The 16,533-nt window shown below is 38.3% G+C and overlaps 1 protein-coding gene across 1 annotated transcript in view; it reads left to right on the top strand.

Moving 5' to 3' along the window:
- The window catches only part of CNST (consortin, connexin sorting protein), an 86,558-nt gene that overhangs the window by 46,884 nt on the left and 23,141 nt on the right, over window positions 1–16,533 (top strand). Inside the window, exons 6-11 of the mRNA XM_024210280.2 lie at window positions 660–690; window positions 4,099–4,185; window positions 4,737–4,851; window positions 8,905–8,926; window positions 9,113–9,209; window positions 15,622–16,532. Of these exons, the coding sequence (XP_024066048.1) occupies window positions 660–690; window positions 4,099–4,185; window positions 4,737–4,851; window positions 8,905–8,926; window positions 9,113–9,209; window positions 15,622–16,532 (1,263 nt within the window). The remainder of the gene's footprint in view (window positions 1–659; window positions 691–4,098; window positions 4,186–4,736; window positions 4,852–8,904; window positions 8,927–9,112; window positions 9,210–15,621; window position 16,533) is intronic.

The following is a 16,533-nucleotide window of genomic DNA, read 5'->3' as shown; positions in this document are numbered from 1 at the left end:
AAGATTGCTCTTGCCTGATAAGTGAGGTCACTGGCCCTTCAGAAAGAGTGTTCCCCATTTCACCTTTTAGCAGACTGTGCTGTAGCATTACTCAAGAATTCCCTCTCCTCAATGATTTTACTTCCTGCAGACCTGAGGAAGTAAAATCTGATAAGAGAATTCATACTCTCATCCCCTGCATGTAAGTAAAAATGGGCACCATCTAGACTGCCTTAATAAAGCTCTTTGTTGTATAATCACTTAAGCATAAAAGCCTATTGGTTTAACAGATCTAGGACCCAAGTAACATTTGGGCTTATCAGTTTCCGTGAATATAAGAAAAAGGCGTTATATTTGCTACTTGTATGGTCTTGTCAATTTACTCACGTAATCTCAAAGACCAAATATTCATCTGGAAAGTGTAACTTTTAAAAGATATCTATTTGTCTTAAAATGAATATAGTGGGTGGGGTTTTTTGTTTTTAAAATTATTTGATTTTCCTTTTAAAAAACCTTTCCTGGAATAAGAATTTTTATGTCTAGTTTTAACATGGAGCAAATTTATACAAATGAAATATGAACTCTTAAAAATTAAGATAATATTATACATGCATGACTATAATAAAGAATCAGAGAATCATGATGTTAAACATTATTTTCTTTTTCTTTTTCCTTTACAGATAGCTGAGGCCTATTTTCAGGAGGAGGAATGTATCCTTTCATTGATCAAAATTAACAATGCTCTATTTTGTAAAAAACTAAAGTGGCATCATAATCAAAATTTGAAAGGAAAAAGACTTTGATGGTTAACAGGCTGTGGATCAGGGTCAGGAAAAGGTGAACATGCCATGTTTTATACATGAGTAAGCCTACAATATGTGCTTTCTGCTGTGTTTTCTTAGCAAGCTAGCTGGAGTACAAGTAAAGAAATAAATCCCCCTTCCCAAAGCTGTACTGATATAATTGGTAATGCCTGCACAGAAACAAAGACATAAGCAAAACAATTGTGTGCTTCAAAGAAATCAACTGTTTTACATGAGAAACCCTCTTCTGAGTATTAGGCATTAAGAAATATGCCTTAGCCGAATAGGATATACACCTCTACCCCGATATAACGCGACCCGATATAACATGAATTTGGATATAACGCGGTAAAGTAGTGCTCGGGGGGGCGGGGCTGTGCACTCAGGTGGATCAAAGCAAGTTTGATATAACGCGGTTTCACCTATAACGCGGTAAGATTTTTTGGCTCCCGAGGCCAGCATTATATCGGTGTATATCCTAATTTATAAAAATACTACTGTAGTGTTCTACTGTTCTCTGCATCAGGATAATGATAACCAGTTCACAGAGTTGAAGGAGAACTTGGCGATAACAAAAGCAAAACAATAATGTATGATTTTTACGACCCAAACATTTATTGGTCAAATGTTACATCGGGATACAGTTTAGTTTAATAGTTTCCCAAACCACAAACAGTTGCTTCTTGGAACAGCTAGTTCTGGGGCACACATGGGGAGAGGTTACTCTTGACCTATTCCTAAATAATACACAGGACTTGATTCCAGGAGTTGAGCCAGTCATAGTGACTATAACATAATCTAACATAATTTCATCCTAGGAGGGATTGATCATCCTAAAACCTTATGCTGTGATGTTATAATTTAGGAAGTACGGTTTTTCAAAAAAACTTGGAAACTCTTTAGAACCTAAAGATGAAAGTTAAGAAATATAAATCCTTAGTATAGGTGTGGAGGCTACTTAAGTATATCACATTACTCATAGAACTTATGCATATTCTTAAACAAAAAAGAAAGCAGAAAGGAAAGGCAATTTAAAAATCATTCTGATTAAATAGCAAAATACAAGATTTTATTCAAGTCCCAGAAAGTATTCTTCCAAACATGAAAATCTAGCCCAAGTGATATTAAACTGTACACCTCTACCTCGATATAATGCTGTCCTCAGGAGCCAAAAAATCTTACCGCGTTATAGGTGAAATCACGTTATATCGAACTTGCTTTGATCCGCCGGAGTGCATAGCCCCGCCCCCCCCGGAGCACTGCTTTACCGTGTTATATCAGAATTCGTATTATATCGGGTCACGTTATATCGGGGTAGAGGTGTATTTAGAAAGGGATAGAGAATAATTCTGAAAATATTGTAAAGCTAATATTTAAAATAGAATGTATGTCACCACCTTGAGAATTACTTTTGGTCATCCCATCTGAAAAAGGGATAAGAAAGAAAGAAATAAAATAAATGAAAATGTAGAGGCATGGCAAATATTTGTCAGTAAATGAGATTAAAAGATTAGGGCTATTTAGTTTAGAGAAGACATGACAGAAGTACGGTATAGAGAAAACCACATGGGTGCTCATATTTCATACTAGAAGAATGGTTTTAATTGAAAAGCAATACCTTTAAAGCTAGTCAAAGGAAATATGTTTTTAACACTATGCTTGGTGAACCTATGGAACTCAATGCCACGAGATAGTGAGGCAAAGAATTTAGCATGATTCAAAACAGGATTAGACATTTATATCAATAGTAAGGGTAGCTAAAATTATGCTAATAATAAATATTTGTAAGGGATAACAGCTCTTGCAACTATTAACTCTGAGGAATTAGGAAAGAATTTACCCCTAAATGTACTCTTGCATAGTTATTCATGATAGGGATTTTAAACTTTCCTCTGAAGAATCTGATATTAACAATTAGTGGAGACAGGATACTGAATTAAATGTGCCATCGGTCTGATCCAATAAGGCAATTGCTGTGTTCTGTGTTTTATTTTCTAATAAGTTTATACAAGGCAAGGAATATTAACTCCTTTAGTGCTGTTTGTTTATGTGTCAGGCTATACATTTGTATCCCATAGTTAGTAAAAAGAGCAAGTACTTCTTGTGTCTTTGTGGTGATTACTATATTATTTTATTTGGTATAAATAATGCAAATATTGTGTCTATATACTCAGAACCTGATTCACTCTGTTTTCATCTCCGGTATATTGCCTAATGGAATTTGAAATAGTTGAATGTGTAAACACCTGGCAAGAGGTGGTTTAAAATAGAAGGATTATTAGCTAACTTTATACTGCTTGGCAGGAGTAGAATTAGTAGGAAAGTATACAGCTTTTAGAACACACTTGTAGACACAATGAAGGCCCTGCAGAGGGGGGGAAGAGATTGTTGGTAAAGGGGGAATGGTAAGCATAATCTCAAAATATTTTACAAAAAATGAGACACCTTCATACTTCAAAAATAGATTGTCTGAGGAGTAACTTTTGCGGGTGGCTGTTCATACCTTACTGCAGCTGTGCAAATAAAGTATTAGAAGTTCTTGTCCTAAGAAGGGGAAATCAAAATGCTTGAAGTCCTTTAAAGTTATACCCTGTGTTTTGGGGGGGATAACTCAGTGGTTTGAGCATTGGCCTGCTACACTCAAGGTTGTGAGATCAATCCTTGAGGGGGCCATTTAAAGAACTGGGGTAAATATCTGTCTGGGGAGTGGTCCTGCTTTGAACAGGGGGTTGGACTAGATGACCTCCTGATATCCAACCCTGATATTCTATGATTATTGGTTAAGCTTCTACAGTATGCTTAGTGCTGTTCAAAATACAGAGGAAGATAGTCTCTGTCCCAAGAAGCTTACAGTCTAGACAGACACAAAATGCACTTGATGTCTTCGGATGTGGGTGGTTCTGTCTTAGACTGTAGTAATGCTTGTCTTTGCTTTTGCGGTGAATTTTTTTTAAAGTCAATTAGTTAACACAAAAATGTATAATGTACCTGCACTTAAAAACTCATAGTTGATCAAATATACTTTCTCGGAGTCAACGTTTGTGGAAAGAGATGATAATGTAATAAAAGAATCTTCCATGCTGCTTTTAGGAATTTTTTTTTTCAACTCTTTTTTTCAGTTTATATTTAGTTTAGTTTAATAATTTATTCAAGTCTATTAGAGTGCTGGCCATATAACCACTCACATCCATTTTGGTACTTGTGTATCAGGTTTCGGTCATAGAACTAGACTATGTCCTTTTGAACGTGGTATCAAATTTAAGTATATCCCAATATGTCTGTCTGTATCTGTATTTCTCTTTAACCTTCTATTCAGATGAGAAGGCAATGAAGTTCATTCAGCTTGAACGACTATATCATGAGCAGCTACTTGCAAATCTTTCTTCCATTCAGGAGCAGTGGGGTAAGTACAGTGTGTTCTAATGTGGTGGAGAGGAGAGTTATCTTTTAGATACAGCTTATGGAACTTGTTCTTTCTAAATAATAGAACAAATATTTTTCCAGTCGATACTGTGTTGCAAAAACAAAAGTAGCTTTTTCACCAGAACCTTTAAGAGCCTGTCGTGAGAAAATTATTCTTTCCTGAGATTTTTCTCCTGTCGTCTTTGTGAAGAAAAGGCATGCTTCGGGGATCATTCTTTATCTTGATCAGTTTCTATACTTTGAATTTTCTACCATGGTTGATTCATATATTCTTGGGTGAAACTAGCGTGACATTTGTTTCGTTTCTTGAATGCAGCACAACTTATTGTGTCATGATGATATGCTTTTTATCGAGAGTCTTCTTCATAATTGTACAGTGTACACAGAACAGATTTGTTTTATTGATAAAAAACAAAATTGGACTTGTACATATTTTGCCATATACTAGTCTCTTTGGCTTCCACGTTTTTATGGCTAAATAAATACTAATTTTTTAGCAGTGTGGCTAAAACTATTTGTGGTTTAATTTAGAAACAAAGTGGAAAACAGCAGTGCCCAGTACAGTTACGACTCTGAGGAATTCAGCTAAAGGACTTAACAATGAAGAGTTAGAAAATCTTGCTAAACTTTGTACATCACATCAAGAGTAAGTATAGCAAACCTTATTACTTTAGCAAGTGAAAGTGTACTTCCTTGTTATTTGTATGGCAGATGTTTGAAATGGATTCAGCTACCCCCCAAAATAAAAATTGTACCAGTTGATTAAAATGGATCAAAATCAATTCACAGCTACAAGGCAGATGCTGTTCTTGATAGGAAACATTTGTTTTGATCTGTAGTAAGAATACTTTATTCTACAGTGACTTCTCAAACTGGATTAATACTGTTAAAAGAATTTCTACAGACTCCCGGTATTACTTTTATAGTCTGGGCAGTTGAAGAGTTTATACTTTGATCACATTGCTGCCTTCTTTTGCTGAACTGGTGAGGGCTTCAGTTGGACAAAATTGTCCTTTAGTCCCCAAATATACAGTTATGATCAGTCATACTGGGGTGGCAATCCTCATGTAAAGTGTGATATGATGTAGTGTGTGCTAAGAGAGTTACTATTCAACTTGAAACAAAACAGCAGATGAAAACTGTGTACTGTAGAGATACCAGATTCTACAGTCTGATGTAGTTATCTGATCATGTTCTGGCAAGACACAAACACAATTAATTCAAACGTAAAAATCATCAATGAGGAGCACTTTAAAAGTTTAAAGTTCAAAGTCTGGTGCCTGCAGTACTAGAAGGCTGATGAAGCATGCTTGTGACTTGCTTGCACTTTAACCATGGCATAATTCCTGCCACCGCTTGCGTTTAGGAAGTCATTCAGAAGAGATTACAGTCAGATCAATCAGTGGCTCACAATTGGGTCCCTTAAAGCCAAGGTGTTTAGGCATGAGAGTTAAGTAGTTTCTTTCTATATAGCAGAGGAGCTGCTCTCATATTTTTGAGTTTCTCTAGTGCCATTGGGAAGGAATGCGCCGCAGGGACTCTCTTCACCTAAATCAATTATATTAATAATAATAGTGCTTAGTTTCTTTCTTTCTTTATTTATCGTAGTGTCATAGAAATGTAGGGCTCAAAGGGACATCGAGAAGCCATCAAGTCCAGCCCCGACTATACCTGACAAGTGTTTGTCCAACCTGTTTATAAAAACCTCCAGTGGGGATTCTACAACCTCCCTTGGAAACCTTATTCCAGTTTTTCACCACTCTTCTAGTTAGAAAGTTTTTCCTAGTATCCAACCTAAATCTCCCTTGCTGCAGATTAAGGCCATTACTTCTTGTCCTACCTTCAGTGGACGTGGAGAACAATTGATCACAGTCCTCGTTGTAGTTTGATAACTACTGTTTTCAGTATGGTCTTTCAACCGGTTATGCACCCACCTAGTAATTTCAGGTGGACTGCAGTTCCCTAGTTTGCTTATGAGAACGTCATGCGGGACTGTGTCAGAAGCCTTACTAATATATTTATATAACATTATAAAATAACAAGAGGCACCATGACCTGAAGGTCAGCAGACTTGGGACTGTTCTGGATTGGCGGGATCCCGTTCTGAAGGAAAGAGGCTCTCACAGAGTATACCTTGACAAAAAGTCCCCTTTCTATTATGCTGAGGCTATGTCTACTCTACCGTGGGATTGATGCTGCTGCAATCGATGCACCGGGGGTCGATTTAGCGGGTGTAGTGAAGATCCGCTAAATCAACGGCAGATCACTCTCGGTTGACTCCGGTACTCCACCGGGAACGAGAGGAGTAAGGTAAGTCAATGGGAGAGCGTCTCCTGTCGACCCAGTGCAGTGCAGACACCACAATAAGTCGATCTAAGCTACATCTACACCAGCTGCATTATTCACGTAGCTGGAGTAGCATAAATCAGGTCGACTTACCGGGGTAGTGTAGACATAGCCTGCGAGAGCTACAATGCAGGCAGCTGTATGGATCTCAACTGTGATAGTGTGGCACAAAGAGAGAGAAATGAACTCTCAAGCAGGTCCAAGGCCATTAACGTGTTGGTATTAACCAATAAAGCACTAAAACTCCACCCAGAAACCCACAGGCAACCAGTGCAGATCCGGAGGGTGGCTGTTGTGTCACTGAAACAGGATCCTCCACTTAACGAGCGGCATTCTGCACTTGTCAGATGGACTTAAGGTAGAGCCCCAAATGGAGCATATTGCAGTAGTCTAGCCTTGAGGTGACAGTCATGAATCACTGCATTGAGATTTGCTTTGGTAAGAAAAGATTACAGTGTCCTGGGCAATTGCAAAAGAAGAGAGCCATTGTCGCTATCACTGAATGGTGATCATTCAGTAGTAACTGAAAATCTAACCAGATTCCAAGGTTGTAAAAATGACTGCACATGGCAGAGAGATGTGCTTAATCAGAGGGACAGATACAGTTTTTGCCATATTTTCCATTTGTGTTCTCCAGCCTTCTACCGTCCCTTCCATTTTTGTCTGGCTATAACTTCAGCCAGCTTGCTCTCATCAATGTGTCAATGAGGGCATAATTTGGTTTGCAGAAACTTTATCACAGGTGGTGATGCATAAGAAGAAAATAAAAAATAGCTTGACTGTCAAAGCCTAGATTAGGTTGCCTGGCTGGCAGTCAGGAAAAAATAATTTCTTTACTTATAATCTGAGCACATTTGATATGGAGCCATTGGAAAGCATAAACCTGAAACCCTGCTAGTATAACAGAGGCAACTTTAGCCCTGCGGCTGCAGTAGCAGCCTGCTACTGCTCTCTGACTGATAATGAAGGATTCCTTTGCCCAAGTGCATGTCAGGTTCCCTAATATACAGCCTCATTACATGCAGTCTTGGGATATGCACTAGGATGGAGATTTGGCCCATACAGTTTACGTATTTCATATCTACACAGCATCTAGCAGCATTTCTGTAGGCACAGAATGGTAGTCTTATTGTAAATAACTCTGTTCTCCTTGAAATTTGTTCCATGCGTCCTCACTTTATTAACTAAAATTCAGATACATTACATCTACTATGTTCCCTTCCTCCAATAATTATGTAATGTGATCAAAATTAGTGGCCATGTTTATTTGGCATAACTTGTTCTTTAAATATACATGTCATCATTCCTGTTATCAGTATTCTCTAGATGTTTATCGATTCTTTCAATAATTGTTCCATATTTTTTCTAAAGATTGAAGTTAGATTTACCTGGTGACAATAATCAAAATCACTTTTCCATTTTTTTTAAAGATGGAGCTCTTTGAATATTTGAGCTATGTGTTTTTCTATTTGAGAGCATAGATGTGATTTTTTTTTTCTCAGTAATTTATTTTATAATCCAAATGCTCATACTGGACACTTTTTTTCTTTTTCTTTAAGAGACTATTTTGGGCTGTTTCTGCTTTGCCTTTGCAAAAAAAAGTTTGTATACATTAAGGGGTATTGTCAAATTAAAATCTAAACACTTTTTAAAAAATGTGTTAAACATTGTTTCTATTTGCCCCTGAAACCTCTTGCCAAGTGTTGTGGGGTTTTTTATAATAATTTTTAAAACAAATTCTCTCTCCCTTATTGCTGTGTGACAGGACCGACTATACAGGATAAACCATGGAGCTAATTGTGTATCTAGAGCTGTAGAATACATAGCCTGATTTTCAGTGGTGTTGATCCAGCTATGGGTCCCATTGATTTCAGAGGGAGTGATGGGTGCACAGTTCTTCCAAAAATCTGAACCAGAATAAACTGGGGGAGAGAGGGAGTAATATTTTCTCCAAATCTCTTTCAGTTACAGCAAATGTTACTTTTAATGCTAGTTGGTAAAACATTTGCAGACAGAAGTATGATTTTTGAAGTTGTTGTGTCCCTTTCAAAACAAGTTTACAAGAAGTTTTGAACATTTCTGATGTGTTGTTTTTACCTTTTTAACTGCCTTCTCAATTACATGCAGCAACGTCCATAATAATTGGCTTTCTAATGATGTTAACATATGGTGGAGCTCTGTACTTTAAACTATGCTAGTGCACTGATAGTGTTTCAGTGTTGGAAATGTTCTGTGCTAATATTAGAGTACGGAAGGGACTAGTATGATTTGTGCAGTAGTTATGGTGACATTTGTTGTGAAGAATATTGTTCCTGAAAGTGGTAATTTATTCTTCCTTTCTTTATTGCTGCAGGCCACTTGTATCCAAACACAAGGTAAGAATTTGTTTTCCTTGATGCTGCTTTACCAATTGAAAATATGAGTAAGGGTATTTTTTAGTGTGCTTTGACATACTTTTTATAGAGTTGGTTTGGAAATTTTGTACAGAGTGTACTTCTCAAGTAATTGCAGTGTTTGAGTTTAAAATCAACAGTTACAGTAAGTGCTGTCCTGTTTTACAGCTAGTAACTACTGAAAAGTCCTTGGGAGGCAATCGTTTTGTACAATTAATGGGAGCAGAAGATTTAAAAGAAAGAGGGGCCGCTGCTTGTGATTCAGGTACATCTTGTATAGATTGTGTACATATTTTTAAATGTACTCCTGTTGATATTGTGCAGCTGTTGCATTTGGAGTTGCAGCACATAAGAGGAGCAGAAATGAGAGTGCACATCATTTTTGCAAACTTTAATTTTTCACAGCATATAATAAAGTACTTGCACAGCATAAAGAATAGTCTAAGTAGGGAACGGTCTTCATAATAATTTACTTTAAAATATCCATTTTAAAATATTTCAATTTTTTGTGTGTTATATCAGTTCATATAACATACAAAGGGCTATTCTTAATAGGTACAAATGTCATACTAGTGTCAACCCAATGATCCTCCAACATATAAAATGCCTGGCTAGCAAGAGATCTTGTTATAAATATTCTAAGTTGTGGCCATTAAATATAGTTAATTATTTAAAAGATCCATGTATAAAGCTGCATTTTCCATACCAGCAAAGAAAAAATTAAGAAATGCATGTTTGGGAGTCTTAAAGAAAGAAAATGCAGCATTAATATTTGTTCAGGATGATAACTGGAAGTGTGTCTCATCTTCACTTCCCTTTTCTGCAAGGACACAGTAATGCTGTGTTTGAGGATTGCCCACATAGTGTAATTGCATGGGAACGGAGAAGGAAGATAGTTTTTAAGCTATTTCACCCTACTACATCTTTCCTCGCTATGAGCAAAGATTTTTGCATGTTCCTGGGGTAGATGGTGAGAGTTAAAGTGGTCTAAATTCAGTGCGTTTCTCTCTCCAGTGGCAACTGCCATCATCCAAGAGATTTTGGGGGGGGGCTCGGAAGCTAGGAGGTGATGGTGGCAGAGGACCACTGCTTCTCTACACACTACAGGTCTCTTCTCCTTCCATTCCACACCCCTTACTATCACTACCACGACCCACACATGCAGTTATCTTTCTGTTTGGGTTCTTATAGTGCATCCACCACTGAGGCATCTAAGCTCATTCACAAGGCTGAAGAAAGTGCTGTCAGCTATCGTAATTTTATCATGAGTCTTGTAATGGTTGGTATATTTCTTACAACCCCAGTTCCTGAAATCAGGAGATTGCATGAGAATCTCCAATTGCTTTCTGCTTTTTAAGTAAGTTTATAACCCTTATGGTTGCAAAGAAAAGCTTAAAAACATGAAGCGACTGCAGCCTGAAGGTTCAGAAACCCAAAAGAACCCCAAATTTATTATTTTTATTGCTGGTTGGAAAACAGAATTTCTGTTCCACAAGAAATTCTGACATTTCTAAATTTTGCTTTTTTTTCTGAATCAGAACGCAAGGCAAAACTTTCCTGCAGAACAGAAATTCTGAAAAATTTCAATTCAGACCCATCAAAATATTTTCTTTGATAATGTCAAAACTTTATAATGTAAAATATAAAATATTTGTATATAAAACATTTATAGTAATATAAAAATCAAAACAAATAAAATGAAATAGTCGAAACAATTTATTTAGACTTTATTCCCTCTGAAATTTTGTGAAAATTGACAAGTTCCCTCAAAATATTTACATTTTGACAAAATTGTGTTTCCACTGGAAAACTGTACCATCAAAAACATTCCAGACAAGCTCTGATAGTTGTTTAAAAATCTCATGATTTTGCAGGGCCTGACTAATGATTTTTGAATGCTGAGGTTGGCAATACTGTGAAGAGTGGTTATGTAACTTCCTCCCCACCCCTCAGGCTGGCACATTTCTTTGGGAAGCAGTGGATATGTGTCCTTGGCCCTCACACTGGCAGATCTCTTTAGGAGGAGAGTGACTTTTAATAAAAGTCTGTCTTAATCAGCTATTGTTGCCTCCCACACTTCAGGCATGTCAGCAGCAGGGGGCAGCATGTTCTTCTGCAGCCATAAAGAGGAGAATTCTGAGTGGGTGGGGTAGGAAAGATAAAATTAATATAAATACAATTGCCAGAATAAAGATTATCACATTTTTTAAATAGCCTGGAGAGACATGGTAAACTAAAAAGCCACTTTTGTTTCATCTGTTAGTTGGCTGTCTCTGCTCACTTGGCTTTTAGAGGCAAGAATGTGACTATGGTAGTAAGAAAGGAGAGGGAAACTTCCAAGGGGTTTGAAGAGGGCCTTCGTGAGAGTATAAATAGCCAAATTAAGAGCTTGTCTACAAGGGGAAATGGCCCGGAATAGCTATTGTAGAATAGTGCCCCATGGGGACATTCGAGATTAAGTGGATTAAACTACATTGTATGGAATTAACGTGTCCACATGGGAATCTATTGTGGAATAACAATTCTACAATAGCTATTCTGAGCCATTTCCCAAGTAGACAAGCCATTAATTTGGTCATTTATAAACTCATTAAGGCTCTTTTCCAAAGTGGATTAAGCTAAACAGTATAAAGACACTCTTAGGCTATTTGTACACTTACAGTAGCATGTAGAGTACATATACTGCATGCCTCCCCTCCCCCCCGCCCCCCAGCATGGGTCTAAATAGCACTGTAGATGGTGAGGCATGGATTAGGCAAGTAGAGTAGACACACCAGAACCTTAGGGGTGTGTACCCTACACCGTTTTCTATATGCCCAAGCAGTGCCTCCCCCATCTACACTGCTGTGTTTAGCAGTGTAGTGTCCGACTGCTTGCAGCCTTTTCCTACCATGGGAAAATCTCTGGCACGGGAGAGGCAGCAGGGAACGGCTCCAGCAGCTCCCAACTGCTGGAGGCTTTCCAGGCTCTGACAGCAGGGAAAACTTCCACCATCTGTCCACTGCCGGAGCCTTTCCCTGTTGCAGGGAAAGGCTCTGGCAGTGGGGAAGGACTCTTGCAGGGGTAGGCAGCGGGAAAAGGCTCCAGTAGCAGGAAATTGCCTAAGCCTTTCCCCACTGCCATCCCACCTGCTGGAGCCTTTCACTGCCACATGTAGCTACCCACCATAGCATGGATTCAGCCTGCTTTTCACTGTAGCTTGTAGCTACGTGTACCCTACTTGCCACTGCCAGTGTTCACAAGGCTTTAGTGTGGAATAAGTGTATCCACATGGGGAGAGAGTGTGGAATAGCTATTGTGCTTTATTTTCAGACCCTAGCTTGTTTTGCAATAGTTTCTCCTTCTAGACAAGCCCAAAGACTCCACTTATCTACCATGTGTAGAGTGGGGGATGGGGGCATGTGTGTGTTGTCTGTGTACATATATAAAACCTTAGTTATGTAATGTAGGTAAAATATATACTGTGGTAGCATCCTTGAAAGAAAATGCCACTTCTTCATTAATCTAATTCCCACCCCCTCCTCTGAGCCTGCCGTGCCCTTGCTCCTTCCCCCCAGAGCCACGAAACAGCTGATTGGGAGGTGCGGGGAGGGAGGGGGAGGCGCTGATTGTCGAGGCTGCCGGTAGGTAGGAGGCGCTGGGAAGTGGCGGGGGGAAGGAGCTGATGGGGGGCTGCTGACTTATTACTATGGCTCTTTGGCAATGTACATTGGTAAATTCTGGCTCCTTCTCAGGCTCAAGTTGGCCACCTCTGAACTAAACAGTAATAAATCACCAGGACCAGATGGTATTCACCCAAGAGTTCTGAAGGAACTCAAATGTGAAATTGCAGGACTATTAACTGTCGTTTAAATCAGCTTCTGTACCAAATGACTGGAGGATAGCTAATGTGATGCCAATTTTTAAAAAGGGCTCCAGAGGTGATTCCGGAAATTACAGGCCGGTAAGCTAAAAGGTGTGTGAGTTGTCCAAACAAACATTTTTAAATATTTCCAAGGAAGCTACAAAAAAACTCCCCAAAATTTTACATGAACATTAAAGGGGATCATAAGATCTCACTTTCCTGGGTCTCTGTTTATGCCTCATAATGCTAGAAGCATTTCTTACTTTCTTATGTACAGAATACTATTTTTCTAGACTGAGTTTTTGCTTCCATAAGTGAATTTAGTTCTAATTTTTGGTTATTTTGGATGCCTCTGGATTTGGGTATCCGACATGACACCTTAAAGGAGCCTGATTTTTAGAGAGCAGGTTCTCATCACTTCTGAAAATCAGCTGCCTTTAGGGTAACTTGAATTGGTCTTGCGTCTGATGAAGTGGGCATTCACCCACGAAAGCTTATGCTCCAATACTTCTGTTAGTCTTAAAGGTGCCACAGGCCCCTCTGTTGCTTTTTGAATTGGACAGTCTCTCAAAAAAATGAGCCACTCAAAATCACTAGTCACTCTTGAAAATACAGGCCTTAATATTCAAAAAAAGACCGACAGCACTGGACATTGAAGTCCTCTATCTCTAGACACACAGTATAAGCTTCCCCACACAGACATGTCTGTCTGTTTCAACCCTGACCTCAAGGGGCCATCCTGCATGGTAAAGAGGCTGATTTAATTTCCATGTCCATTTAATCTTTGGTGTTCCTACTTGCCAACAAAGGTGCCTGTTGTAACATGGTCATATCAACTGGGAAAAATTGACAGATGGTAACAAAATCCTGCTACTGACAATCTGGGCTGTATTTGAACTGGTGACCTATACATGTAGAGCTCAGTATCCCATTACAAACCCCTCAGCTGTCTTGTCCTTTGTGCCTAATTTTCAAAACTGTCTCTCTCATACCCATTTCTTCTTTCTATCCTATATAATTAGCTTCTGTTTATCCCTTCCATCTATTAATGTTCTGATTTTTATTCATCCTCAAGTAGGCTGTGTGGTCTCTCATATAATTTCTAACTTTACTCTAATAAATTTGTTAGTCTCTAAGGTGCCACAAGTACTCCTGTTCTTTTTGCGGATACAGACTAACACGGCTGCTACTCTGAAACCTGTCATTTTCAGCTAGTATTTCATTAAGTTTTAAAATATGAGGATTATCATCAAACATAATCTTTCCTTGCTTTAAGACAGAGAAATTCAACCCTGTTTCAAATATATTTGAGAGCTGAGCAGAGGAGGCAGTGCTCTTTTCCAGTGCAGGTTTACACTAGGGTTCAGGTTTGACACAACATCCATAGCTAGCATGGATTCAGATTGAATGGCTTAAGAATCTTGTGACACTTCAGCAGGAAATGATGGAAATTTCTGGGGCCACTTGATATTTCTTCCATCAACCTGATCCATAGACCCTTCTACTTTTGACTCTGAACCAAAAATTCAATTAAGTAGATTTTGTGTTAGGAATTTGTTGTGTATTATTATTATTATTTATTATTACAGTAACTTCTATAATACAGACCTTGTTGTTCTAGGTGGCTCTGTATAAACATGTAATAAAAAAAGTCTGTTGAATAGAGATTGCTTTGTCATTTGAATCTCAGGCACTCCCTTTTTCTCTCCCCAAAACTGGGTGGGGGGGGAAGAAGGTTGGATTTGAGGTTCCAGTTAAGGCCCATATCTAATAATCTTAGGCACAACTCAGACTAGCTTTTTGCTCTTCCACTACATGAACATATTGTATTGGCACTGAATGTACTATTTCTTAAATTCCTACTTTGTTAGAAATAAATAATTATTGAATTATAAGTTCTTTAACCTACCGATAAATAATTTACCAACATTTCCTAACCAAAAATGAGTGTAACTCTAAACTTTTTTGAATTCACAGTATATGTGTATTATTGTTCTCACTTCTCTCTAAAATAAAGTTCCATAACAGCTCAGTAAACAGAGATCATTCTTCCCTGGTAATTTATATTGAAAATATCTGAAACCAAACATAAGCTAAATCCAAATTGTATTTGTGGTTTTTATATATAACCCATACTGGCTACCCATATAGAAGTCCGTAAAAGCAATTTTAGCTGTGTAATTTATTATCTATGAATATTGTAATCAAATATTTTATTTTACTTTGCATTAACTTAAGGAAATAGTTAAATATTAAAGACAAAGGACCACATGGAGAAAACATTCAATTCTTGTGATTTTTAGGCTTTTTAAAAAATGCACCTACATACCTCAGTGAAATGTGATAACAGTAATACTAATGTATCTGAGTTACCCATTGCAGTGGAACCAGGAAAAAAATTGCTTCTGTAGTTTTGACATCATATCCCTCTTCCCTCCCCACCCTTCCTTCTAGAAATCTTGGAATAATCTACATGTAGTTCCTTGCATGAAATATGTTTGAGAGGGAAATTAGGCCCTTATTTCTTGAAGTACGTAAGAACATTCTTTACTTTAAGCATGTGAGTAATCCCATCCCTTTTCAGCAAAACACTTAAGCATTTTCTTAACTTTAAACATTCACTTAAGTGCTTTGCTGAATTGGGGTCTTATTTATGATTTATTCTGGGTGTTTTATGTTTTCTACTAACTGGAGCAGCACTATCTGCACTAGAGGGGAATTTATTGTGAAACATTTGTGTGCAGTGTTATCAAGTCATAGTATGCTCTTTCGACACACTATTGATGTTTTGAATCATTTTAAAATGCTGGAACTGTCTTCCTGTTGCATTTAGATACTGAAACTTGGCCTGGCATTGGACCAAGAAAAGAAAACCAGCACAGAGAGAGACAGATGAGTGAGAGCTCCCTGTGTGATAGTAAAACTGATAGGCTTACAGAAGCAGCCCGTCTTCAAGTAGCTGCAGGGAAGGACCACATGGAGGAGCAGCACTGCAGTGCTGAATCAACACTGGAGCCACACACCCAGTCTATAGGGACAGTGGGCAGGCCTTGTTCTGACTGTTTATCATCTGGGGATGCTGGTAAAGATAACAGTTTGCAGCGGAGAGAGAAGCAGTTCTCTAAGGATGTGGCAAAAATAGAAGACGTGGCTAAGGAGCCTGGAGTGGAACTCTCTGCTGAGCCAATGGTAGACACCTTAGTTTTAATGGACGCTGATTATATCCCTCCTGATTTGATTTCTAAAGATGAAAATGTACAAGCTGAAAGAAATGTTCTCAGGTCAAAACACCGTGCAGGCTCTACTGAGACTGCCAGAAGCCAGCTAGGAAATAGTGCATTAAACCAGCAGCAGCAGAAGCCTGGTTTAGGAGATGAGGATGGAAAATCCCCACAGGATAGAACTGCATCAAACATTTGTGAAAACATGTGTTCTGGAAGTAACAAAGCACCTGAACATATCAGTCCTGCACATCCAAAAGTATGCAAGGGACTGCAGGAGATGGCAAGGCAGCAGGAGGAGGAGGTAAATAATGACGAACCGGAAGATTTTTTTGGCAGATTCTTAAATGGTAGCATAAAAGACACTGAAGAATCCCTTGCAAATTTAGAAAACCAAGAGGACTCTGAAACTCTCCCAGATATTCCACTGGAACAAGCATCATACAGCTCAACAGAAGCTTTATTATTAGATGACAGCTTTTCTTCGCTCGATGAACTTGCAAAAAGGATAGAGATTGCAGAGG

This window comes from Terrapene carolina, unplaced genomic scaffold (assembly GCF_002925995.2).
Source record: "Terrapene carolina triunguis isolate 2854851 unplaced genomic scaffold, T_m_triunguis-2.0 Scaffold85, whole genome shotgun sequence".
Lineage (NCBI taxonomy): Eukaryota > Metazoa > Chordata > Testudines > Emydidae > Terrapene > Terrapene triunguis.
The sequence above is the reverse complement of the archived record's forward strand: the minus strand, read 5'-3'. Positions and strand labels throughout refer to the sequence as shown.